This window comes from Ceratotherium simum, chromosome 5 (assembly GCF_057802395.1).
Source record: "Ceratotherium simum simum isolate JZ-2026a chromosome 5, ASM5780239v1, whole genome shotgun sequence".
Lineage (NCBI taxonomy): Eukaryota > Metazoa > Chordata > Mammalia > Perissodactyla > Rhinocerotidae > Ceratotherium > Ceratotherium simum.
The window spans coordinates 27554772-27581390 of record NC_141904.1 but is presented as its reverse complement, the minus strand read 5'-3'; the positions used below and the strand labels follow the sequence as shown (position 1 = coordinate 27581390).

The window sequence follows — 26619 nt, the reverse complement described above, 5'->3', positions numbered from 1 at the left end:
TATGCCTTTATACATCTTACATTTTAGTGACAGAGACAAACAATAAGCAAGGAACAAGGTGAATAAATAAAAAGTAATTTAGATAGTGATATGAGCTATGAATCGGGATAAAGTAATTGCAGGTGAAGTGTATGTGCACAGGAACAGTGGTGGAGGGTGGGGGCAGAGGAAGGAAGGGCACATTTTTGATATGATGGTCACAGAAGACCTCTCTGACAAGATAACACTTGACATGTTCAAGGAACAATATGGAGGCTACTATGACTGAAATGTTAAAGGCGTGATAAGAAGTGAGGTTGGAAATGTAGCCGGGGACGATCCCGAGAGTCTTAGAAGCTATAGGAATTAAAGACTTTGGGTTTTACTTTAAGTGTTATACAAGCCAAGGGACACTTGAGAACAAGAAAGTAACATGATCTAATGTACATTTAAAAGCAAGATTCTAGCAGTTCTTTGGAGAATAAACTCTAGTGGGGTAGAAGTTCAATCTGGACTCCCAGCTGGGAGATGACTGCAGAATCTAGAGATCACAGCGTCTTAGAATAGCAGGAAGCAGGGAAGGGGAAAGAAATGGTTAGACTCAGAGACAGCTGGAGAGGAGAGAAATAAAGGAGTAAAGGGTAACCCAATGGCTTTTGGCCTTATGGTCCTATTCATTAATATATAAATGACTACTTTCCTTATACTTTATGCTCACTGTTGGAATGCTTTCAGACTTAGTTTTTCCCCTAGAAGAAATTTCAAAAAACAAACTTAGCTTGGGAAAATAGTTCTTTACAGCTATCAAGTAATTAAATGAACATTTTCCCCATTACCCAAGCTATAGCCTCGTTAATTCTGCCTGCAGAGTATGAGGAAATCAATAAAGCTTTTAAATATCCATGATTATCAGTTCATTATACATTTGTGTAAAAGTTATTTAGTAAAAATATCATTACTTAATTTTAATTTGATGTGATATTAACTTTATTATCAATTTACAGTTTCTTTTGATAATATTTTTTATTCTTTAGTAAGAGCCTGAATGTTCTCTGTCTGGTAATTGAATAATGAAGCAATTAGAACTGGAGCTCAAAACTCTCTTCTTTAATTAATACTCACTGTTTTTGGAAAAACTCTCATGTGGATGGCTTTTCATATTAGATTTTCGCTTATTTTCTAATTGAGCAGTGCTAACTTAATAATCTACTGTGTCGTGTTATGTATCTACCTTTAATTTGAACAATCCAAACTTTCTTTATGCTTTAAGATCACTAGTTTCCATGGATGTTAACATGTTTTAAATGAGAATTAAAATTGATTTATTGTTCAAATAAGTTTTGGAAATATGAACAAAGTTCAAAAGGAAAATTTTTCTGAATTTTCTAGAGCATTTAGTATATTAATGTGCATTTTTTTACAAAAAGGAAATATGGTTTACAAAATTAAAACTTATTGACCAAATAATGGTTTAATTTCTTCTTTAGAAAAAGGCTTGCCTATCCCATTCTCTTCATTAATATTACTCTATTCACTTAATTATGGAAAATAGAGTGTGTATTGGTAGTTGATTGAAATTCAGTTTGACTTTAGTCGCTACCATTAATTTTTCAATAAATTTTTGTTCAGCATCTATTATAGGTGCTTCGGCTCAGGGATACAGCAGTGAACAAAACTGACATAATCCCTGCTCTTTGGAACGGTCTCCATGTGAAGCCCACATACCTATTGGAGGACCCAGAGAAATTCCTAGAAGCTGATGAATGGTTTTAAAGGGAATACATACCCAGATTTTCAATTCTGTGCATACTCTTCCCTAAAATGAATGTACTTGAGAAAGCCCCTGGCAAATGATTCCTGCCCACTCCTACCCCCTACCAATACTACAGCAAAGGACATTCTCTAGCTTTGCAAAAGAAAGGGAGACCTGTCACCCGTCTCTTATCTTACTTATCTTACTTCCATGCCTTGTTTTAGAGGAGAAAGTCCTCTCAGAGCCAACCTCAAGGTTGGTGTTGATGTTAAGAAAGCCAATGACCCTAATCCACTGGTTCTCTCACACCCCCGCTGGCACACTCACACACACAGTCTCTGTTGTTCTGTCTCCCTCTCCCTTTCCCTCCCTTCCTCCTCATTTTCTCCCTCTCTCTTACACACACACACACACACACACACACACCGGTCACTTAAATGAGAAGTTTGGTGTTTTTTTTATTAACGCTTAGTACTGACCAGAAGAGCAGTAACCCCCAGTGATTACATAGTGCCATTTCGAAGACAAAACTCCTGATAGGTTAGTTCCTAAGCCAGATCAGCAAGTGATTTTCCAGCTGCTTGGCTGTCCCCAGGAAAGTGTTCCTGGGTTCCTTCTAGGTCCTTTACCTTCTCTTCAAACCAGAGCTAGTAGAAGGTTTTGGAGTGAGTGAAATACAGCTCCTGTGAGTTCAATTACATTCTTAGCTAATAAGGATCACTGAAAATGATGTTAAGAGGAAAAGCGAGATACCAAACTTCTTGCTATGGAGGTGGCCAGTGGTCCATCTAAACATTAGTCATTTCTGTTACAGGCAACCCACAGGGCCTTAGCAAATATACAACGGAAATTATAAATTAAGGTTAAAATTTCAGGCTGGCTTTCAAAAGTTCATTTAATACATCATAAATTTGAAATAGGATAGATTTGCAATAAAAATATTTAAAAATATAAAGAAAACACATAGTAGGTTTCTATTTTTCTTTTAGGTGTCACTAAATTGTTTAAATATCAAAACTCTCAAATTAATTCATAGTCCTGAAATATTCTTTGGCAGCACTCATTTGCCTGCCCCTACCAGCAACTCCCTGCCTCCTATACCCCCTGACCAATTAGGGGTTGGAATTGCAGCCTCATTTTATGGTACATCCACTATCTGGATGTATTCTGTGAAGGCCACAGTCATGTGAGAAGAGGGAGACAGCCAGAACGGGCAACCCTATTTTGTCAAGTCCTCTTATAAACAGTGGCCTTCAGGAGTGCTGCTATGTAGCTTGAATCCTGGAGGCCTGGGTCCCAGTCAGCTGTTGATAAAGAGAGGCAGCTTTTTGGAGGGAGCTCACATCAAATTCTCTTTCTCGTTTTTTATTCTTCAGTTAAGTTACACTGAGTCACATCTCTCTCATTTGAAGTGAAAAGTGTTCTAACTAATACAGTTTGTTTTGTCCAACAAGAAATTGAATTATACAGTGCCATAAAGTTGAATTATCAAAACATGAATTACAGATAATTTAATAAGTCATCTCTCTTTCAACCAGCATAAAATTCTTTTCTGCCCTCTGTCAGCCTATGTAGCATTGCCTAAGGGTCCAGCATAACCATCTGGAATTATTTTGACTTGGTCTTCTTTCCTTCCTTCCTTCCTGCCTGCCTGCCTGCCTTCCTTCATTTTTTTATTTATTTTCGATTACACTGCTTGATTGGGATAAACAAGAATACGGCGTAAATGCCAGGTTTGGCAGAGTGAAACCATGAGTTGTAATGATTTTCTCCACTCGTCTATATTTCAACTGATCTGATTATCTGCCAATTTGGTGTTTCCAGCAGGTGGAGGTCAGAAAAAGTAAATTGGGCTGAAAAAATGCTCTGGAGTAATTTGCATCTGTTTTTAGGTAATGGGATTGCAATATTGGTTGATATAATAAAAATAAAATACTGATTTTTCTACTTCAATTCCTTTTCCAAAGCAGTTAATAATGATGTGTACTGTTATATCATTTTGAATGTTTACTGAGTTCTAGGAGCAGTGCTAGTCACTTTAAAATGATTATCTGATTTAATGCTTAGAACCTATGAGGTAGGTATCATTAGTATTGTTATTTCTACTCTGTGAGAGAATAAACTGAGGTTAAGAGAATTTAATGAACTTGCCAAGGTCACACAGCTAGTGAACAGCTTGGCTAGAATTCAAATCAGCCTTATGCATCTCTAGAGCCTGAGTTTTAACCACAGATATCTTGCACAGGATCACACAGCAAATGATCAGATGTGGTTGGTTCAATTATTGGTTTCAATCTTTCATTTCTCGTGTTTTAGTTCCCATCTCCGCACAGCTTCATCGTGGATGGAGAAGTGCATATCCCAACCCTTCATTTCAGACTTAGTCATGTGACTTACTTTGGCCAATATAATTCTGGCAAAAACGATGAGAACAGAGACTTATGTGCTTACACAGTTGCCTTCTTGCTCTGAGTGTCTGTTGCCCATTCTGCCTGGGCTCCACCATGTGACACATGGGGTTGAATTGAATGGAACCTGCAGCCTTCAGCCAAGCCCAGCCAAACCGGCTGAGATCAGCTGATTCCAGTCTATCCTCAGACCCGTGAGCGTGAGAATAAGTGACAGCTGTTTTAATCCACTGAATTTTGCTGTGGTTTGTTACACAGCCTTATTATGGCATTAGCTGACATGTGCTGTAGAACAGGAATTTGAATTAAACTGTCAAACTGCACCAGCTGAATTTGGTCTGTAGACTTGTTGTTTGTTTATTTTGTTGTTTTGTTTTGTTTTTTGGTCAGAACCACTTTCTTTTCTTTTTAATTGGAATGGCTTCAGGAGGGCATGTACCCTCCAGTGCGCATGGTTCCCAAAACTCAAGCCAGTTCTCCCTGGGGCTTATTTTACCCGGTTACATTCCCACCTTCCTGGCCCTTGACAGAATTTAAGCTTGTGATCTTTGCCAGAATCTGTAATAGAGAGTCTCTAAGCTTACACATGGGTTACTTTACCTCCTTCTTGCTTTACTCTCTAGAGATCTGTATCTCATATTGAACTTTTTCGAGTCAGAAAGCTGGATAGTTTGTGCAAGTCAGGAAGAAATATTCACTGTTTGGGATTGTTTTTATTTAGTTTATTTTACATAAACATATATTTTTATATAAATATATATTATTTAATGGATTAATAGAACTTTAAAATTAGGTAAGACCTGGGGCCGGCCCCGTGGCTTAGTGGTTAAGTGTGTGCGCTCCGCTACCGGCAGCCCGGGTTCGGATCCCGGGCGCGCACTGATGCACCGCTTCTCCCGCCATGCTGAGGCCGCGTCCCACATACAGCAACTAGAAGGATGTGCAACTATGACATACAACTATCTACTGGGGCTTTGGGGGAAAAAAAAAAGGAGGAGGATTGGCAATAAATATTAGCTCAGAGCCGGTCTTCCTCAGCAAAAAGAGGAGGATTAGCATGGATGTTAGCTCAGGGCTGATCTTCCTCACAAACAAACAAACAAACAAACAAACCAAAAAGAAAATAAAAAAATAAAATTAGGTAAGACCTGAGAAATTAACTCATTAAAAACTGTTTAGTTTACATGGAAAAATGATGTGGCTTATATCTATTTAATGATTTAATCAGAAGGCAGAAGCTTTCCCTATTGGCATAGAGAAATCAGGTGAACTGTTAATTTACAGTCCAGTTACTAGTATAATTTGTCATTTAAATTCTTCAATGTTGGTCGCCTGAAAATTATTATAAATTTTAGTAATTGCTCATTGTTTATTCAAAGTAGATGTAATTTAATATAGACACATATTTCCCAGTTACCTGTTGGATGTTATGCAGTTTAATCTATTTTAAAGTTTTTCTGGTTTCAACTTTTCCTTTGTTCATACTGGAAAAGCCTTAAAATTATTCCATAAAATAAATTTCTTCTTCCAATACAATTTCATTTAGAAAAGTACCCATTGTTGACTCATAATCTGCTCCAAATAAAATACTTTCCTAAGGACAAGATGACACTCAGCTCTACCCATCACAGCTGGAATGTAGCTTGTCTTGAATGAATTAATGAACAGATGTTGAATTTCATAGATATTAAAAGTGACTCATTTAGTAAATCTCAAGGTATTTGCAACTGCTTTGTGAATGAAAATGAAAGAAGAAAATGACGGTTGATTAATATCAATAGAAGAAGAGAAAGAAATTGCTTTCCTTCAATAGCAGTTCTCTAAACATTCCAGATAGAAAACATGGGGAAAAATGACTAGTGGATTGTCCATTCTGATTAAATGTCAACAAACCACCTTAAAAGAAATTTTAAGCAATCTATAATGTCTTTTTCATATGAATATAAGATGTAATGGGCTGTCAAGGCATTTTCTTTTTTAGAAAATGTCTCTTTTGAGTATTCTGGAACAGTGAGAGAGAGAGTAAGAAATAATAGGCCTGAAAACATATGGTTAATGAAATTGCAGCAAACGTGAGCAGTTTTAGAAAAGAAAAGTTTATCTGGTCTGCAAAAACGTGTATTAATGCTTTGACTTGAAACCCTAAGTGAATATTTTCCTTTGACTTTTTTCTCTTAGTGGCCATTTGTTTATTCCACTTAGCAGATCCCCTGCTGCCCACTCCACTGTCCTTTTGCTTGGAACAGTTGTGCTGAGCCACTATCATCAATTTTCCTCCCAGTTGAATCTGCCAAGGCTGACAATTATTATACTAACAAGTGCTTGTTCAGTAATGTTCAGTCATTCAGATTGCCTCCCTCATTATTTTTCTTCCCTGGAGGCAATTGATATGAACCATCCCTAGCTCTTCACCTGGGGCTTAGAGATAGAGAAATTTGCTCAGATCTCAGTTATAATTCTATCTCTGATTAACGGCAAAGAGATTTGAGTCTCATTTCTTAGGCGTAGTTGGAGTCCCAAGTAACAACACATAGACAGCTTGGTCTTGACCCCTTTGTCTCCAAGCTTCATTGGTTTGAGGGAAAGGTCTGGATACCAATAGCAAAAGGGAAAACATGGAAGCTAGATTTTCTGAATAATCTTCAAAAGTGACTACAGCATTTTATACATAAAAATTATTTTTAAATATCACCTTACCTCAGCATTAGAAATGATAGTGAAACCTGTAGAGAAGTTCCCACATTCTGGGGTGGTGTTAGAATGAAAAGTTGCACATGAAGCACTCCTATCTCTAAAGTTCTCAATAACTTGGCAGCAACTGGAAGTGAAGTGGAAATTGAAAGCGTGGTAAGAGCTTGTGGGATTCTCTTCCCAGCTTGACAATGGAAGAAGAGTTCCGAATGCCGTGGAAGGCTAAATTCTGTTTTGTGTTCTGGGTTGCATCTCCCTTCCCATTTCTCAAGAACCGCTCTCCTTTCATTATCTCTTTCTCTGTACTAGGTTTCTGTGTATGTGTACTGTATTAAATCACACTAAGCAAAAAGAACGCTTCTTACATTCCCCCCATTCTGCACCATAATTCTAATCCCATTTATAGAAAATCATTACTAGGAACTGTCTACATTTCAGTCGTCAATAGGACTAGTTCATTTCCTCCCTCCTCTCATTCCTCACATTCAGCTGAAGTTCTTATCTTTTTATTTTTTTCTTTTTAAAGACTTTATTTTGTTACAGAAGTTTTATGTTCGCAGTGAAATTGAGAGGAAGTTACAGAGAGTTCCCATATACTCCCTGTTCCTACATGTGCGTTTGGGATATATAACCCAAAAACCTTTTTGCTTTGTTCCTTCTAAACCGAATGACAGTGGCTTCTGTTCTCTGAGTGGCAAAGACGTCAAGGAGATAATTGTGTGGCAGAGTCAGCCAAAGTGGACTTCTCAGTTTGGAGTCTTGTTCAACTCTGGAACATTGCAAACAATAGCCTTGTCAATTGGGTCCAGAAAATTAAAGGACCACAACTGATCCTAGTTGTAAGAATTAGAATTTTAAGTTAGTCCCTTGATTTGGTGATTGCAAAGTTCACACCTCTTACATAATATAGAGATGAGTGGGCACGCGTCGCCACACTGCTTGGCAAGCCATGCTGTGGCAGTGTCCCATATAAAGTGGAGGAAGATGGGCACGGATGTTAGCCCAGCGCCAGTCTTCCTCAGCAAAAAAAAAAAAAAAGAGGAGGATTGGCAGATGTTAGCACAGGGCTGATCTCACAAAAAAAAAAAGAATTAGACCTGAATGACTATAAGCTCAAGGAAATAGCTTATTGCAAAAGGATTAGATGAACACAGTCTCTTTTGCAGTAGAACAATTCTTTAAGACCCTCAACTAACCATACGTTTAGTAACACAAAAGAAAAACTTTTTTAAAAAACTCTATCACAACTAGGTATAGCACCCCAACTGTAGAGCAAAGAAAGTTAGGTATCCCTAATCAACTGTATACTAATAATGGCTAATATTGAACACAATATGGGCCATACATAAGTGCCCTGTGGATATTAATAATTTAATACAGCAGCTCTAAAAGGGATAGAATATGATCCTCATTTTACCGATGGAAAGGGAAGTTTGAGGATAAGTGAATTGTCCACAATCTCGTAACTCTTAAACAATAGGACATGTGTTTGGGTCTAGCCGGTAGGATTCCTTATAGAATGCACAAGCTGGAAGAACCTAAGGCTGATTCTAGTCCAATGTTTTAATCTAATCTGATAATTATTTTGGTAGCATATCTGAGAGGTGGTCATCTAACTTCTACTTAACACCAACAAAGGTGGAGGCAGGTGCTCCTGGCTTCCATGTTTAAATATATTTCTAACTTCTATAAAGCATTGAAATACAGCTGAGTTTATATTTACTGGTCTTAATTATGTCACCAGGATTTACTTTGTATGAATCTACTTTGTTTTCCACATGGAAGTTCTTCAATAATGGAAGACAGATACTATAACCTCACTGAAATGTTCGTTCTCCCATCTGAACATCCCTGTTTCTTCAATCATTCTTCAAAGGATGTGGCTTCCAGGCACATTCATAAGTCTCAATTCGGTGGACACCAGCTCTTCAATGTCTCTCGTAAAATGCAGTGTTTAGCACCTAAAATGATATTCCAGGTGTAATCTGATGAGTGCAGCTGAATACAAATATAACCTCTATTGCTGTGAACAATGTACATTGATTAATTCAGTCTGAGCCTATTTTATTTTATTTATTTGTGTGTGTGTATGTGTGTGTGTGAGGAAGATCAGCCCTGAGCTAACATCCGTTGCCAATCCTCCTCTTTTTGCTGAGGAAGATTGGCCCTGGGCTAACATCCGTGCCCATCTTCCTCTACTTTATATGGGACGCCGCCACAGCATGACTTGACAAGTGGTGCATCAGTCCACACTCGGGATCCGAACCTGTAAACCCCGCACAGTGGAAGTGGAGTGCGCAAACTTAACCACTACACCACTGGGCCAGCCCTCGGTCTGAGCCTATTTTAGTATCCAAATCACCCTGTTGGTTCATATTGAGTTTCATGTCATCTAAAAGCCCCGAGACCGGGGCCAGCTGGTGGAGCAGTAGTTAAGTTCATGCTCTCTGCTTCAGCTTCCCAGCGTTCACAGGTTTGGATCCCCGGTGCAGATATACACACCGCTTATCAAGCCACGCTGTGGCGGCATCCCACATATAACGTAGACGAAGATGGGCACAGAGGTTAGCCCAGGGACAATCTTCCTCAGCAAAAAGAGGAGGATTGGCAACAGATGTTAGCTCGGGGCTAATCTTCCTCACCAAAAAAAAAAAAAAAAAAAGACCTTTTTAGCATTAATAATACTGTAATTAAACTATGTCTCCCACATTCTATATTTTTGAAATCATTTCAAATTTTGTCTTCATTTTCAGTTTTCATTGTGTTTTTGCCTAATATAACCTTTACTCATTCTTCTTTTTTTTTTTAAAGATTTTATTTATTCAGTTTTTTCCCCCCAAAGCCCCAGTAGATAGTTGTATGTCATAGGTTCACATCCTTCTAGTTGCTGTACGTGGGACTCGGCCTCACGTTGGATGGAGAAGTGGTGCCTCGGGGCGCTCCCGGGATCCGAACCCGGGCCGCCAGCATCAGAGCGCGCACACTTAACCGCTAAGCCACGGAGCCGGCCCTACTCATTCTTCTTTTAATAATATCTTCCTGATTTTCTTTGGTGTGTCACTTTTCCAACTTGTATTCATGTGGTTGTGTGGAGCCATCTCCCTCTTTGGGGTGGGCATAGGATTCATGCCTGGCCAATCAGAGCACCACATTCCTCTGGCTGTAGTCCAGTGATGGTTAGTTGATCTATTTCAGAACCAGTGATATACAATTCTGGGTCATTTGTAGAGATGTTTCCAAGAGAAATTTTCTCTTCTACTGGACCTGAACCTGAGAGGCAAAATAACCCTCATAGTGACAGGAGCTTTCCCAGGAGCCAACATAGAGGAGGGCAGAGAAGAAATTTACAGAAGGGGAGAACCCATTTGATGACCTCTTTTGAGCCCCTTCATTCAATTTTGTTTAATGTCTACCTCTAGAATTTTCAGTTACCTGAGCTATAAATGCTCTCTTCTGCTTAAGCCTATTTGAGTGGATTTCTGCCTCTAGCAAATAAGACAATTGACTAATACAAACATAGCACAGTGCAATATTTATTCATTCAATTTCATTTCATTTGCCTTTTCTAGTGTTTCCAGCCCAGCAACATTTTTGAAATCCTGATTCCATTAGTTTTCTAACCCAGCTTTGCATCATTAGCAAATTTAAAAAGTCTCTCTTCCCTGTGTTTCCTTAAGTTGTTGACAAAAATCTGGAACATCAAATGGCAAGTCGCCTAAACTCTAATTAAGACCTCATTCCCATAATTCTTTATAATGCCCAAGAAAACATACCATATGATGCAATCTACATATTTAATAACCCTAAAAACTTGTGATCAGCATTATTTTTTGTATCGATGTGTGATTTCTGAAATTTATTTTTTCCCCATTTTAGAAAATCAGGATAGCAAATTCACATCACCCATCACAACCACAGCCTCTGGAGTCAGACTGCTGGAACCCAGGACTAGGTCTGCAACACATTATTTGATGTCTGGTGAGTTAATTAGGCACTCTGAGCTTCAGTTATCTTATCCATAAACTGGGGATAAAAATCAAACCTTCCTCGAAGACTTGTAAGAATTAGATGTAAATAATGCATATAAAGAATTTAGTCCTGTATCGGTCAGGATACCAGTAGACAACAGATGATACATTCAAATTAGGATAATTCACAAAGAGTTTAATAAAGAGGCTCTTTACAAAGATGTGGGCAGCAAGTAGGGGAATCAGGAGGATAATGGTGGAGGCCTAAGCAGCGAGAGGAGGGAGCTGTTGCAGAAGCCCAGAAGTAGCCAGGTAGATAGAAAAACCTTCAGAGGAGCAGTGACCATTAGTGGGGACACACAGCCAAGCTTTAGGCAACCCAGCATGGAAGCAGCAAGAGACCAAATACCCAACCTCCTGCTCCTCCCATTGTCTATCTCCTGCCAGGGATCCCCAATGGCTAAATCCAATTAAAAGCTGGAAGACATGACCACAACGGTATGAAACTAGAAATCAACTATAGGAAGAAAATCAGAAAAGCCACAAATACGTGGAGATTAAACAAAATGCTACTGAACAACGACTGGGTTAACGAAGAAATCAAAGAAGAAATGAAAAAATACCTGGAGACAAATGAAAATGAAAATACGACATGCCAGAATTTATGGGATACAGCAAAAGCGGTTCTAAGAGGGAAGTTTATAGCGATACAGGCCTATCTCAACAAAAAAGAAAAATCTCAAATAAACAATCTAACAATGCACCTAAAGGAACTGGAAAAAGAACAACAAACAAAGCCCAAAATCAGTAGAAGAAGGGAAATAATAAAAATCAGAGCAGAAATAAATGAAATAGAGACCAAATAAACAATAGAAAAAATTAATAAAACCAAGAGCTGGTTCTTTGAAAAGATCAACAAAATTGACAAATCTTTAGCTAGATTCACCAAGAAAAAAAGAGAGAAGGCACAAATAAGTAAAATCAGAAATGAAAGAGGAGAGGTTACAACAGACACCTCGGAAATACAAAAGATTATAAGAGAATACTATGAAAAGCTATATGCCAACCAATTCGACAATCTGGAAGAAATGGATAAATTCTTAGAATCATACAACCTTACAAAACTGGATCAAGAAGAAGTAGAGAATTTGAATAGACCAATCACCAGCAAGGAGATTGAAACAGTAATCACAAACCTCCCCAAAAATAAAAGTCCAGGACCAGATGGCTTCCCTGGGGAATTCTACCAAACATTCAAAGAAAACTTAATACCTATCCTTCTCAAACTCTTCCAAAAAATTGAGGAGGGGGGGAAGCTCCCTAACTCATTCTACAAAGCTGACATTACCCTGATACCAAAACCAGACAAGGACAACACAAAAAAAGAAAATTACAGGCCAATATCACTGATGAACATCGATGCAAAAATCCTCAACAAAATACTAGCAAATCGCATACAACAATATGTTAAAAAGATTATACACCATGATCAAGTGGGATTTATTCCAGGGATGCAGGGATGGTTTAACATTCGCAAATCAATCAACGTAATACACCACATTAATAAAATGAAGAACAAAAATCACATGATCATCTCAATAGATGCAGAGAAAGCATTTGACAAGATACAGCATCCATTTATGATAAAAACTCTGAATAAAATGGGTATAGAAGGGAAAGTACCTGAAGATAATAAAGACCGTATATGAGAAACCCACAGCTAATATTATCCTCAATGGTGAAAAACTGAAAGCCATCCCCCTAAGAATAGGAACCAGACAAGGATGCCCACTGTCACCACTCCTATTTAACATAGTACTGGAAGTCCTAGCCAGAGCAATCAGGCAAGAGAAAGAAATAAAAGGGATCCAAATTGGAAAGGAAGAAGTGAAACTGTCACTATTTGCAGATGACATGATTTTATATATAGAAAACCCTAAAGAATCCACCAGAAAACTTTTAGAAGTAATAAACGAATATGGTAAAGTTGCAGGATACAAAATCAACATACAAAAATCAGTTGCATTTCTGTACACTAACAACAAAGTGGCAGAAAGAGAAATTAAGAATACCATCCCATTTACAATTGCAACAAAAAGAATAAAATACCTAGGAATAAACTTAACCAAAGAGGTGAAAGATCTGTACACCGAAAACTATAAAACACATCTGAAAGAAATTGAGGAAGACACAAAGAAATGGAAAGATATTCCATGCTCTTGGATTGGAAGAATTAACATAGTTAAGATGTCCATACTTCCTAAAGCCACCTACAGATTCAATGCAATCCCTATCAAAGTTCCAACAACATTTTTCACAGAAATAGAACAAAGAATCCTAAAATTTATATGGAACAACAAAAGACCCTGAATAGCTAAAGGAATCCTGAGAAAAAAGAACAAAGCTGGAGGTATCACACTCCCTGATTTCAAAATATACTACAAACCTATAGTAACCAAAACAGCATGGTACTGGCACAAAAACAGACACACAGATCAATGGAATAGAATCGAAAGCCCAGAAATAAACCCACACATCTATGGACAGCTAATCTTTGACAAAGGAGCCAAGAACATACAATGGGGAAAAGAAAGTCTCTTCAACAAATGGTGTTGGGAAAACTGGATAGCCATATGCAAAAAAATGGAAGTAGACCCTTACCTTACACCATACACAAAAATTAACTCCAAATGGATTAAAGACTTGAATGTAGACATGAAACTGTGAAACTTCTAGAAGAAAACATAGGCAGTACGCTCTTCGACATCGGTCTTAGCAACATCTTTTCAAACACCACGTCTGACCGGGCAAGAGAAACAATAGAAAAAATAAACAAATGGGACTACATCAAACTAAAAAGCTTCTGCACAGCAAAGGAAACCATCAACAAAACGAAAAGACAACCTAACAATTGGGAGAAGATATTTGCAAACCATACATCTGATAAGGGCTTAATCTCCAAGATATATAAAGAACTCATGCATCTCAACAACAAAAAACTACCAACCCAATTAAAAAATGGGCAAAAGACCTGAACAGACATTTCTCCAAAGAAGATATACAGATGGCCAACAGACACATGAAAAGATGTTCAAAATCACTAACTATCAGGGAATTGCAAATCAAAACTACAATGAGATATCACCTCACGCCCGTCAGAATGGCTATAATTAACAAGACAGGAAACAACATGTGTTGGAGAGGATGTGGAGAGAAGGGAACTCTCATACACTGCTGGTGGGAGTGCAAACTGGTGCAGCCACTATGGAAAACAGTATGGAGATTCCTCAAAAAATCAACGATAGAACTACCATATGATCCAGCTATTCCACTGTTGGGTATTTATCCAAAGAACTTGAAAACACCAGTTTGTAAAGGTACATGCACCCCTGTGTTCATTGCAGCGTTATTCACAATAGCCAAGACTTGGAAGCAACCTAAGTGCCCATCAAGGGACGAATGGATAAAGAAGCTGTGGTATATATACACAATGGAATACTACTCAGCCATAAGAAACGATGAAATCCAGCCATTTGTGACAACATGGATGGACATTGAGGGTATAATGCAAAGTGAAATAAGTCAGAGGGAGAAGGTCAAATACCTTATGATTTCCTTCATTAAGTAGTAGATAATAACAACAATAAACAAACACATAGGGACAAAGATAGGATTGGTGGTTCTAGAGGGGAAGGGGGGAGGGAGGAGGGTGAAAGGGATAATTCGGTACCTGTGCGTGGTGATGGGTTGTAATTAGTATTTTTGGTGGTGAACATGATGTAATCTATGCAGAAATAGAAGTACAATGATGTACACCTGAAATTTTTACAATGTCATAAACCAATGTTACTGCAATAAACAAAAAATTAAAAAAAAAAAAAAAAAGCCAGAAGACAAGGAAGCCAGTTAAGGTAGTGAGTATAGATTAGTCTCCCCAGCACAGAAAAGAGCAGAAAAGCATGGACAGTGATACTGAAGGAGCAAATGGAATACATTCAGCAAAAGCTCAATTCCTAAAACTGTACACCCTAATAAAAGTTATCCTTTTTTTTTTTTTGAGGAAAATTAGCCCTGAGCTAACATCTGTTGCCAATCCTCCTCTTTTTTGCTGAAGAAGATTGACCCAGGGCAAACATCCGTGCCCATCTTCCTCTACTTTATATGGGACGCCTGCCACAGCACGGCTTGATAAGCGGTGCGTAGGTCCACGCCCGGGATCTGAACCTGTGAACCTTGGGCCGCTGAAGTGGAGCACACAAACTTAACTGCTACGCCCTCAGGCCGGCCCCCAGTTATCCATTTTTTTTAACCAAAATCATTTAGTTACCTGTTCAGGTTCCCTAACAATCCTGGAATGTAATTTTCCTAGATTTGCAGAAAATTTAACATGAAGCCGTGGGTTACCCTTTTTTATGTTGTGCATTAGGTTGAACCACGTGAAATTGTCATTTTGTGTGTCACAAAGAGCTTAGTGCCTACACTTTCATGTGGTTCAAAATAATATACTGGGCTTGAGTCCCCTGTAGGCTCCTGAGACTAGGAGTTAGAGTACACTTTGAATTAAAGGAGAATGATGGAAAATTTGGCTGGAATGGTAGACTGGAGACAGGTAGATAAAGATATCGGATGTCATGCTACGAAGTTCTAAACTTAGCTTGTAATAGTGAAAAAGCCACTTGAGCTGTTAAAACAGGTGTGTGATGCTACCAGTCCTGGTGAAAGGAAGGTAATATTTTCCAGGAATAGCATGCTATTTGCCTCTAATAATCAGCCTGCTTATATGTATTCTTTCTTTTGCTTGGATCATAGCCAAATAGAATGTTTTTATTGTTATTTATATTTTTAGAAACCTCCATTCATTATTTCCATCAGTCATATTGACATCCTTAGAGGTTTTTTGGCTACTTTTTTGCAATAGCTTTGCTATGTGGTCTCACTTCTGGCTCATTTACATGTTCTGCATAGGGATCTTTTACAATTATTTTGCTGATATTTTATTGTGATAGACCATAACCTCTCTAGACCACTACATAAATGGTAAGGCATTGTTGAAATGAAAGATAAAATTATATGGTTATAATTTAGTCTCTATCCATAGGATCATGCTTGATCATATGTATTATAACTATCTTTGATATGACAGAACCAATAATGACCATATTCATCACTGCAGTGTATATTTTTTAAATGTGCTTAACTATAGAGTCTCGGGTGTCTATTTTTTTCCTTAGCGTGTATGAAATCTAGGATGATTAACATCCGTTATCAAAATCTGAAGTTCTTGATACCAATATATTAACTTTTTCTTTTTTGATTACGTCTGAAAGAATTCAAATTGAAGCCAGAAATAATGCTAACTTCTCCAAACTTTTGATTGATTAAGCCATCAGGAAAGCAAATGAAGCAATGTGTTTAGAACTCTGCTTTAGTAGAATAAGATTTACTTCAGTCTGTAGATTACGATGATAATGTTAGTGCCGCCACCACTAAATAACATTTGCCAATGTTAGTTCTGCCCTAGGTTCCATTTAACTGTTCTACGTGTATTGTCTATTTAATTGCCTTCAACAAATCTGTGAAACACATGCTACTATTATCCTTGTTTTACTGATGAAGAAACTGAGGCCAACAAAAATTAGGTAACAACTCCTAAATTACTTCAGGTAGTTTAGGGAGCCCATCACTAACACATTTTGTCTTTCTTGAATGTTTTATAATTTCAGTCATGAAAACATTCCTTTACATGTGTTATCCATCTTGTTATCTCCTACATATCCTAATCTAGCACTTTGCTTTTGGTTAGTGCCCAATAAATCCAGATGAAATACAATTTCATATGTCATATACCTTGATGTTCATATCACTACTCCATTTTCCTTCTTTCTTTCTCATTCAAGAATTTCCCACTGTTCCAATCTCCCTTTGATTTGTGAATTTCTCTACAGGTCAATACTCTCGTCAACTGATGTTACTCCCTTGCTTTTCTTACTGGATCTTTTCATGTATAGAAGATATATTCCAATTGTTAGTCTCATTGGACCAAACTTGGTGATATCTGTGCTATCAGTCACGAGCATGCTTTAAACTATAGTCATTTGGTTGATTAACTGTGCTCTGTGGTGGGGAAAAGTGACTATTTGTATTCTTCCCTGATGATTTAGTTCCTACTGTTTATGTGAATCCTTTCTCTAACTCCTGAACATCATAGGATTTCATGCTTGTTGTTTTAAATGCTCATGGTGGAGATGAGACTCCTGCCAGAATGCCCTTGTCTTCATGGTAGGCACCCTACCACTTGCAGACAGCATATCATTTTAATGCCAGGTATTAAATACATTTTACTTTGACCCTTCACTTTCCATTTCTGCTTTTCTCTTTTAACTATGTCTTTTCTCTTGGACTGTTCACTTTCAATGTGTCCCTAATCATTCATCAGCAAACCACCTGCAGGCTGCGTGTCTCTGTTTCCTGGAAATCATAACAGGATCCATAGCATTTTTGGATGCCAGAATTCTCTTCATTTTTCTGCAGAGTGGTCATAATTTTGTAGTCTACATTCTGCGTTTTAGAATGAACCACAACCACTTGCTCCTTCCAGAAACTCCCCTTGGAAATAGCCATGATTCATTGGCTTGCTTTATAGGAGTCTCCTTGATTAGGTGGGAGTTTGGGGGATGCTACTTTTAAGCTGGTCTGGCCACTTCTCTTTCCCATGTCTCTGCCACATTTGTACTATTAATGCAACTTATCAAAGACAATTACTGTAGCAAATACTCATGGCTTAGACCACGGTATTTCAAAACAAAGAAAATTTTTACAACTGATTTGAACATGTTTTCAAGGAACTATCTTTTTTGTGCATATTCTGTCATGCTCTGGGTTTAAATGATAAATAAAGGGTTTCTTCTTTTTAATTGAAAGTGTATTATGCTTGGATATAGTGCCAGCATTTTGCTTAACATTCAAAATGTCTTTTAAAAAAGGGGGGGGCGTGCTAGATAAGCACTGGGAACAAGGCTGTCCAGCTGTGTGTCTCATGATCATTTAAATGGCATTATCTGGACCTATGAGGACAGGGTTGGAAAGTTTTATCTGTTCTTCTAGTATTTCTTCTTACTTCACTAGTTGTTTTGAACCTGAGTGCTTTTTAATGGAGATCAAACTAAATGATATATGATTTAACGCACTTCATCCAGAACATTCTATGTCCTCTCTACAGTTCATTAATGCCCAGATGTAAGCTAACATTAGACTATTTAGTGTTCAGTGATTTCCTTGAACAGACAGCAGTATATAAATCTGCAATGTTGACTTCATGTGCAAATCTTTTGAGTAACTTAAAAACAATGCGAAGCGATTAAATGGTACCATTTTGTAAATTTTCCTGTTGAACCTATATTTAAAAGTATCTTGAAATACTATTATACAAAAGGATAAATCCAACACATCTGTGGGCTGATTTTGGATATTTTTTATTCAATTATCATATAATGTCTTTTGTCTAGACTATCAAGGACAGCCTTAAGATGTACAATAGTTTATTTCCCTGATTATTGCTTTTTACCACATGTAATGCTACTTATTTTTTAATATTTGTTGCTATCCTTGACTTAAACAGTTGTGATAATTATAATATTATTGAAAACAACAGGTCAGTAAGAAAGCTGGTGTGAATTAGCATCTGATGATACTACTTATGAGATCATTTGATGGCTCCAACATCTATTTCTTTTGGTTGCGCAGTGGTTTAAATCTATGACACATAGTTTTACAAGTTACTGTATTCGTTTTACTTCTTCCTCATTTTAAATAACTTTCTGTCAATAATTTTTAACCATGTAAATTCCCTTTTGAGATCCAATTCATGATAATTCTGATGGGACTTTAATGTAATATTTTATTCTGATAAGATGACCAACCATCTGGGTTTGCCCAGGACTGACAGAGTTCTCTGAGAGCAAGACTTCCAATTTTAAAACTGAGACTATCCTGGGAAGACCATCCCAGGTTGTCTGGAGACAAAGGAGTTTCCCAGGATGCAGGATTTTCAGTGTTAAATGAGGAAACCTCTAGGTGAACCGGTATGATTGGTGACCCTACATCCTGATTATTATTTTAGTTTTTAATTTAGAGCATTTTTAGTCATGGTGCTTGGCATTGAAGTGAATATTAATGATAATCCAGTGTAACCTAATGTGGTCAGTCTTCTCAAACAAGTTTTTCCTGGAAAATTTTTTTACGTGTTTTTAATTTCTTCTCTATCGCACATTGTTCAAGGAAGTGCTGTAGACTTTTTTCCTCGTATAATCATCTTAATTTCCATGGTGATTGCCCGTGGAATGATTTCAGTTTGCCTTTGGCTCTCAGAATGCATTCCTCCTGGTGGAGTTACCCTCTGAACACTAACAGATAACATCTCCTTCTGCTATCTACTCATGACTTCAGTGAAACTTGAGGTCTTTAAAAAATATCCCATTCCCTTATTCTCCTAGGATTTCCCTGGTTCCGTCAACTTCCATCTTCAACTCATCACACCGTTCATACTCTACTCTTGGACCCTCACACCATCATCATGCAATTTGAATGTTTTGGATAAGAACTCAATCTCTGAATTTCAGCTCAGCCTTCTTCCCCTTGGTCTGCAGTATGGTGTGATAGTTAAGAGTAAGAACTTCAGAATTAAATGGTGTAGCTCAAACTTGAGCTCACTATTTGCCAGCTATGGACTTTTCGCAAGTCACTTCACCTCTCTCTGTCTCAGTACTCTCTGCTGCTTAATTAGGGCAATAATAGGATCTCTACTTCTTAGAGGATAATGTGAAAATTGAAATTAATGCATCTAAAACACTTAAGTCAGTCCATAGCTCACATTAAGTATTTGGTGATCATTAATATTATTAATCTTGATTATTTTTTATCTGACCGTTATAGTAAGTATCACTGCCTCCACGCTCTGATTTTACTTAATTGGTTAGTATTTGTCAGTAAGTTAATTTGGCAGATCTCTGTTAAAATCTGAGCATCTAAAACTAAGAAAGTCACCTCTGTTATTAATTCTAAACAATGCTTGGAACTTACATATACTGAGTCCCTTAATGAACCCAACGTCACCAGCCTCATCCTATAGCACAATGCCAGTTACAGGGCACTCTTCAAAGTTCTTACTTTTGGCCTTTGTCTATAATAAATTGTACCTTTTAGTAGTATGAGATTCACATGACTCGACCTGCAGTATAGTAGAATCCGTGATAAAATATAGTAATTTCTACTGAAATGCACTGAACTATCGATTTGATATAAAATGCATTTCTTTGCTTTCAAACCATATTTAGAATGTCTTTGTTTGTTTTGATCAACTTCTCTTCATTTGCCCTAGGCCCAAATCAGCTTTGTAATTTATCTAAATGTGCAAAGGGAAGAAACATTGTCAAAATGACTCCCTTTTATTCTCAGTGAAAATGGATCTTGATGTAAAACTTTAATTTGAAAGGAGAAATTGGATTTAGTTTCTCAGTGTGATCCTTTTTAGTGTTCTATGCCGCTGGGTTTTCAAATGTTAATATAAAAGTGATACGTGCATGATAATAACATTATGAGTTCGTTCCCTCAGTCCTGGTCTTTGAGGTTAAAGCGTATGGTCTCTGAATAGACTGAGCTAATTGGTGGCGCTAAGAGTAAATGAGAGTTGAGCTGATTGCTGACCAGGCTGAGTTGCCATAGCGCTTCCTCTTGATCTCTCTTGTTTTAACCCTCACGATCTCTTTCTGCTACTTCTCTACCATCATTATTTCAATCTAATCATATTAATTGAAAGGTTCATGATACCATGCCCTAGACAAGGCATGAGTAGGGAAGATAAAAATAGAAACATCTTAGGGAGGGGGAAAACACTTATAAAGAGTAGAGTGAAATACCTGCTATTTGTGAGGTACAGAGAACCGTGTACTTTTATTTTCTCTTTATTTGGCTCCTCCAGACTCCTCAATTTTCTCTTCAGTCCTTTGCTTCTTCCCTGCTGCTCACCGTGTGAGCCTTCTTTTCCCTTCCATGCTAAATAAATAAACAAACAAACAAGCCACAGTGGCTTTGGCTCTTATATTCACTTTCCTGGTAACTACTGTGCATGTTATTTGAGAGAATAGATGCTATTTCTGAATAGTAATTTTTTTTAAAAAATTAAATATTCTCCTTGACATTTTTCTTCTCCAATTTCTGTTTTCAATTCCTTGTTCATTCTTAAAAAAATTAATTTTGCTATGTACTGTAGAACCTGTTGAGTTTGCTTAGCACAAATATTATTTCCTTTCTAGAACTGTAGATTTCTGATAAGATCTAGGGTATGGTCTCACAGTGCACATGCTGTTTATTTGCCGATCTTAGGAATTTTTGATGTGTCATTTCTTTTTTATTGATTTCGTTTGGAGTGTATTTATTTTCGGTACAAAGAGCTGAACTAGGATCATAGAGTGGTGTGTTCTTTTTTGATGCTGTTAGTTTTCTCAGAAGTTTTGAGGAGCCGAGAGTAGAAAGTTCGTAGAATAACCACAAGTTGAGAAGATCAGAGTTTGGGGAGGGTCTCTTTTATAAAATCAATGTTGTAGTCAATAAGTCAATGTAGAAACGGGAGCACGAAAATGGCAACTCAATAATTAATGTGTGAAATGCTTGTGAGTTACAAATAATGATAATAATAATAGTGTCTAACGTTCTTTAGAAGTTTAACGATGTGCTAGTCACTGTACCTCATGTACCTTATATGAGTTGTCTCATTTAGTTTTTATAATAATCCTCCGATGTTTATAGTTCTAGGTACCTTATTTATAGATGAGAAAACTAAGTGCACAGAAATTAAGTTGCCCAACATTGCAGAGCTAGTCAGTGACTTAAACCTTATTCACACTCAATTAGTTCTGGTTTCCAATCTAGTGCTATTAACCAAACAGAATCCTTGTTCTGTACCCCTCTCTGCCTCCACATATGTCATATATAGGGAAACTGAGGCTCAGCGACATTTCATAGTCTTCACCACCCCACAGAACAAGTTAGAGCAGGGTTCCCAGACTTGTCTGTACATTAGAACCAGCTGAGGATTCTTTTAAATATTCCAAACTCAATCCACACCCTAGAGCAATTAAATTAGAGTCTCAGAGAGAAAGACACAGGCATCAGGAATTTCTGAAGTTCCCCATTGGATTCCAGTGTCCAGACAAGTTTGGGAAACACTGAATTAGAGAAAATGCTTGGAAAGAGCCAAACTACCCTCATTCCTAAGCCAGTTTTCATTATGTTAGGCACCCCCAGTTGGTTGGGGGTTCCCAAAAGAATCTTTCTGCTTTAACTGGTACTGAGAACTTGTAATAGAGCTGACATTGAACGGAGAATTTTACCTGGGTTATCTCACTCAGTCCTCCCATAGAGTATACAAGAAAACTGAGGCTGAGAGAATTCAAGCAGCTTGCTCAAAGTCACAGACCTAGTTAGTAGTGGAGCCAGGATTCAAAATTCAAGTTGGCTTGACTCAGAACCCAAGATGTTGGGACTCTGGGAATAATATTGATTGCCTCTATTTTGAGGTCACTTTTCTTTGTTTTTATCCTTATAATGCCTGGGAGCCTATTTGTGTTGTGGGTTTCTAACATTTCTGTTTGCTGACCCCAACTCCTCCTGAAGCTTTGAGATTTGGAGCCTCCATATTTAGCATTACTCTGCTTCCCATGTTGAGAGTCTTAATCACGCTAACTGCTGTGTCTAGAGCCTTGTCTATATTTAGGTTCCAGCTGTTCTTGCTGATGAAACTGCTGAAGCACAGAAACTCTCTCTGTCTTGTGTTCCCCATGTGGTTCAACTGAAAAAACAGAGAGATAAAAAGAAAGAGCTTCCACGACATCCTTAAAATCTATGCATCCAGAGTTGCCCCTGCCGCCTGGTTCTCCTTTCAGGAAAGATCTTGCTGGCTGTCTCTCTTTGTTATGTTCCTAACTCCAAGTTATAGCTCTGTAACCCTACACCACTTTAAGAATTACTTATTATGTATTGCGTGACAAATCGTGGACTCGTTACACAGAATTGAGAATTTCCCAAGCATCCATTAAGGAAAGATTCTTATTAGAGAAGAATATAAATTAAATATTTGTATTACATGTTTGAAATTTTATGAATTTTGCTTTTAAAATCAACAGAGTTCTAATTTTAATTTAATTAGTAAAACAGTTATAAAATATTTATGCAGTAATTTAATTACAAAGTGTTATTTTTTTTTGTTCATTTTCTATCATAGCATTTGGGACATAGAAAATTAATAAAACACATGGAATAAATGAATGAATTAGGTTTACTGAATCTAGAAGTGGTCTACTTAGAAGCAAAGCCTGCTTCTTGGGCCTGTGACTTGTGCAGTCAAGTAAGGCTCCATGATCAGAAGGCAGCTTAATGCGCTGCTGTTACTATCTTGAAATTCTTAATAATTTGTGAAGAAGGGCCCCATATTTTCATTTTTCACCAGTTCCTGCAAAGTATGTATAGGAGCATAGGCTTGTGTAGCTGGTCCTGCATAGGGAGAGCATATATCTGAGCATGAACTTAATGTCTCCAAAATGGTTAGGCAGAACTTTGGGGGATATTTAGACTCCTGGCACCAAACATGTTGGTCACAGACACCTTGAACATCTTTTGGTTATTGTAATGAATATAGAAAATAATACATAAATAAAGCGTTTACTTTAGAATTAGTCTGAATAATCATGTTTTATATATACATTTTTTGTGTGTGTGAGAGAGGAAGATTAGCCCTGATCTAACACCCAATGCCAATCCTCCTCTTTTTGCTGAGGAAGATTGGCCCTGGGCTAACGTCCATGCCCATCTTCCTCTACTTTATACGGGACGCCACCACAGCATGGCTTGACAAGCGGTGCGTCGGTCGGTGCCTGGGAATCGGAACCTGCGAACCCCGGGCCACCAAAGCAGAGCACGTGAACTTAACCGCTAAGCCACAGGGCCTGCCCCCATGCTCACATTTTTTATGTATATAGTTGTGATTAATAAAACAAAATTTCATTTACTATCTTTACTGAATTCATAAATGCTAGAAGTTTAGCTACTACTATGTGAGGGGAGCTAAACATATATTATGACATTAAACGTGTCCTTGACATAATTGATGTCTTGTTCTGAATGAATTAAAGTGAACTTTACCATCTCTGCCCATAGAGATAAAAATATGTGAAAATGTAACAATAATTTTAAAAGAATACATAGTTGAGCTTACAGAAATTCTCATACTCCAGAAACAAGGTGGAAATGCCTTGCTCTGGAGGATTTCGGATCAGTTATAGGTCCTGTGCCCTAGGGCCTCAGTTTATTACTCACCCGTGCATAGGGGACAAGAGACTGGAATAAAGGAGCCAGGACACTGTAGGTATAACTTCTTCATAAAAGAGAATTTAAATAACTCTACCCATGAAACTGGGAAGTGACATGGAAGTTACATATCTATCAAGGCTGTAAGCGTGTGTGGGTAGAGAAGGGAAAGGGGGTGGAAATTGCACTTCCAAACCTGTGCCCTATAGTTAAAGAGTCCAAATTTATACAGCTTGTGTATTGTGAATGTAAACTCAAAAATTAACATTTAAACTATACCAATTGTGTAAAACAACTGGGTCACCTGCAAAAGCAAAAGTCAAATGTCTTTGTAGGGACACTTCCACAACCCAATGCACGCAGGATCCTATGTACAATGCAATCCAAACTGCAGATAAGCACGTGACCAGCAAAATGTGAATAGACCATAATGGGGGAGAGGAAGCAAACACAAGAAACAGGGGCATTCACACTTGAAAGCTGGATAAAAGGGAATACTCTCAAAGAAACTCTAAATAATAATATCTAAAATTATTGAAGTGATAGAGAAGAACTAGAGTATATAACAAAAGATGAAATGAAAAACATTTAAAGAATTAGAAACTAATCAAATATAATTATAAATGAAAAATATAGTAGAGATATGTAAGACTCAATAGGTAAATTAATAGGCAGATTTTACAATTTTGAAGAAGGAATGATGAGTGTATTAGAAGGAACACATGAGAAAATTACCAGAAAATGTTACAAAGATATAAAAACAAGATAATTATAAAAGGAAAGTTAATAGAAATGGAGTTTAGATGGTAAGGCTCAATCTATATGCTGATAGAGTATCCAAAGTGAAATAGAGATAATGAAGAAAAAAGAAAATAACCAATGATTTTATGAAATTGTTTAAAGAAAAGCATGTCTTTCGCAGACAATCTTTCACACACGTATTTCTAAGTAGAGCAATTAATACTGCAAAAAATCTTTAAAAATTAAAATTAAAATGATGATAACACCTTAAAAGAAACCAGAAAAAAGACAGTTCAAGTAAAAATAAAAATTAATTTGACTTACAGTTGAATTCTTATGAACTAGAAGTTAATGCAATATTATCTCAGAACGCTAATGGGAAATAAATATTGTAAAATCCTATACCCAGCTAAATATCATTCAACACTAAATATGAAATGAAGACAACATAAAGCCTGTTTTCCACTCATAGAAATCTACTGAAAGAAATACCAAAGTTGTAGTTCAGTAAGAAACAAATTGAATTTGTAACAAACAAATTAGACGCAAGGAGCAATTTGGTTCAAATACATGGGTAAACATATTAATAAACCCAAATAAAGATAGATGGGTAAAAATAATAAGAAAATACTTATTTGGGCTGGGTGTTAAAAACAAGGTGTGCTAAAATACTAGAAAACCATAAAAATTAAAATGGAAGAAGGAATATATTATTAACAAACTTTGTTGCTAAGTGTGCAACTTCATTACATTTAAGTGCTAAAAAGCATTAAAAAATAGTGAATTCATTTATTGCAAATGAATAAGGGGGAAAGAGGAATAAATTAAAATCTATAAATCTAACACATTATCAGAAAATGGGGAATATAGACAGAAGCACTGGTAGCACAAAAACATGTAGTAAAAATAAATCTAAATCAGTCAGAGCAAATATAAACTTATTAATTTTCTAATTATGACAGAAATTATTAACAGAGTCAGAAACAAAGAATAATAGAACTTTGATTTCTTTACAAGAGATACAGATAAAACATGACACACAGAAGTTGAAAGCAGAGCTGGAAAGAGATATGCCAGAGATCTACTAACCAAAAGAACATTCATATAGCAATACTAATATAAGACAAAAAGCACTTAGAATGAAGCGAGTTAATTTCACTCAGAAAAAACAGATAATTCACTATGTCTTCCTATGTAGTTCACTACGTAATCCCAAACACTTAACAACATAGCCTAAACATAAAAATGACATGGGGCGTGGCATAGTGGTTGAGTTCTGGGTGCTCTGCTTCAACAGCCCAGGTTCACTGGTTTGGATCCCAGATGTGGACCTACACCACTTGTCAGCCATGCTGAGGCAGCAACCCACATAGAAAACAGAGGAAGATTGGCACAGATGTTAGCTGAGGGCTAATCTTCCTCAAGCAAAAAAAGAGGAAGATTGGCAACAGTTGTTAGCTCAGGGTGAATCTTCCTCACCAAAAAAAAAAAAAAATTGACAGAAGAAAAATGAACTTCAGTTTTATCTAATATGTTATTTCTTAAGACAATATAAAATTGTCTGTAAAATAGATAAGAAAATCTATTTTACTGTAAATAGATAACAAAATGTTAAACTATATTAAATCTGAGCGACAGTTATGCTGGTGTCTTTTATATTACTCTTCGGATGTTTTTTATGTTTGAAATATTTCCTAATAACATTTAAGAAGTTTAAAGA

At 37.0% G+C, this 26619-nt stretch overlaps 1 protein-coding gene across 3 annotated transcripts in view; it reads left to right on the top strand.

The window, feature by feature from the left end:
• The window catches only part of ZNF385D (zinc finger protein 385D), an 817460-nt gene that overhangs the window by 280882 nt on the left and 509959 nt on the right, over positions 1-26619 (top strand). For 2 of the 3 annotated variants that reach the window (XM_087430607.1, XM_087430609.1), the window contains one exon: positions 10708-10809. The exons of the other annotated variant lie outside the window; for it this stretch is intronic. In XM_087430607.1, coding sequence (XP_087286733.1) covers positions 10708-10809 — 102 coding nt within the window. The remainder of the gene's footprint in view (positions 1-10707; positions 10810-26619) is intronic. 3 annotated transcript variants of the gene reach the window in all.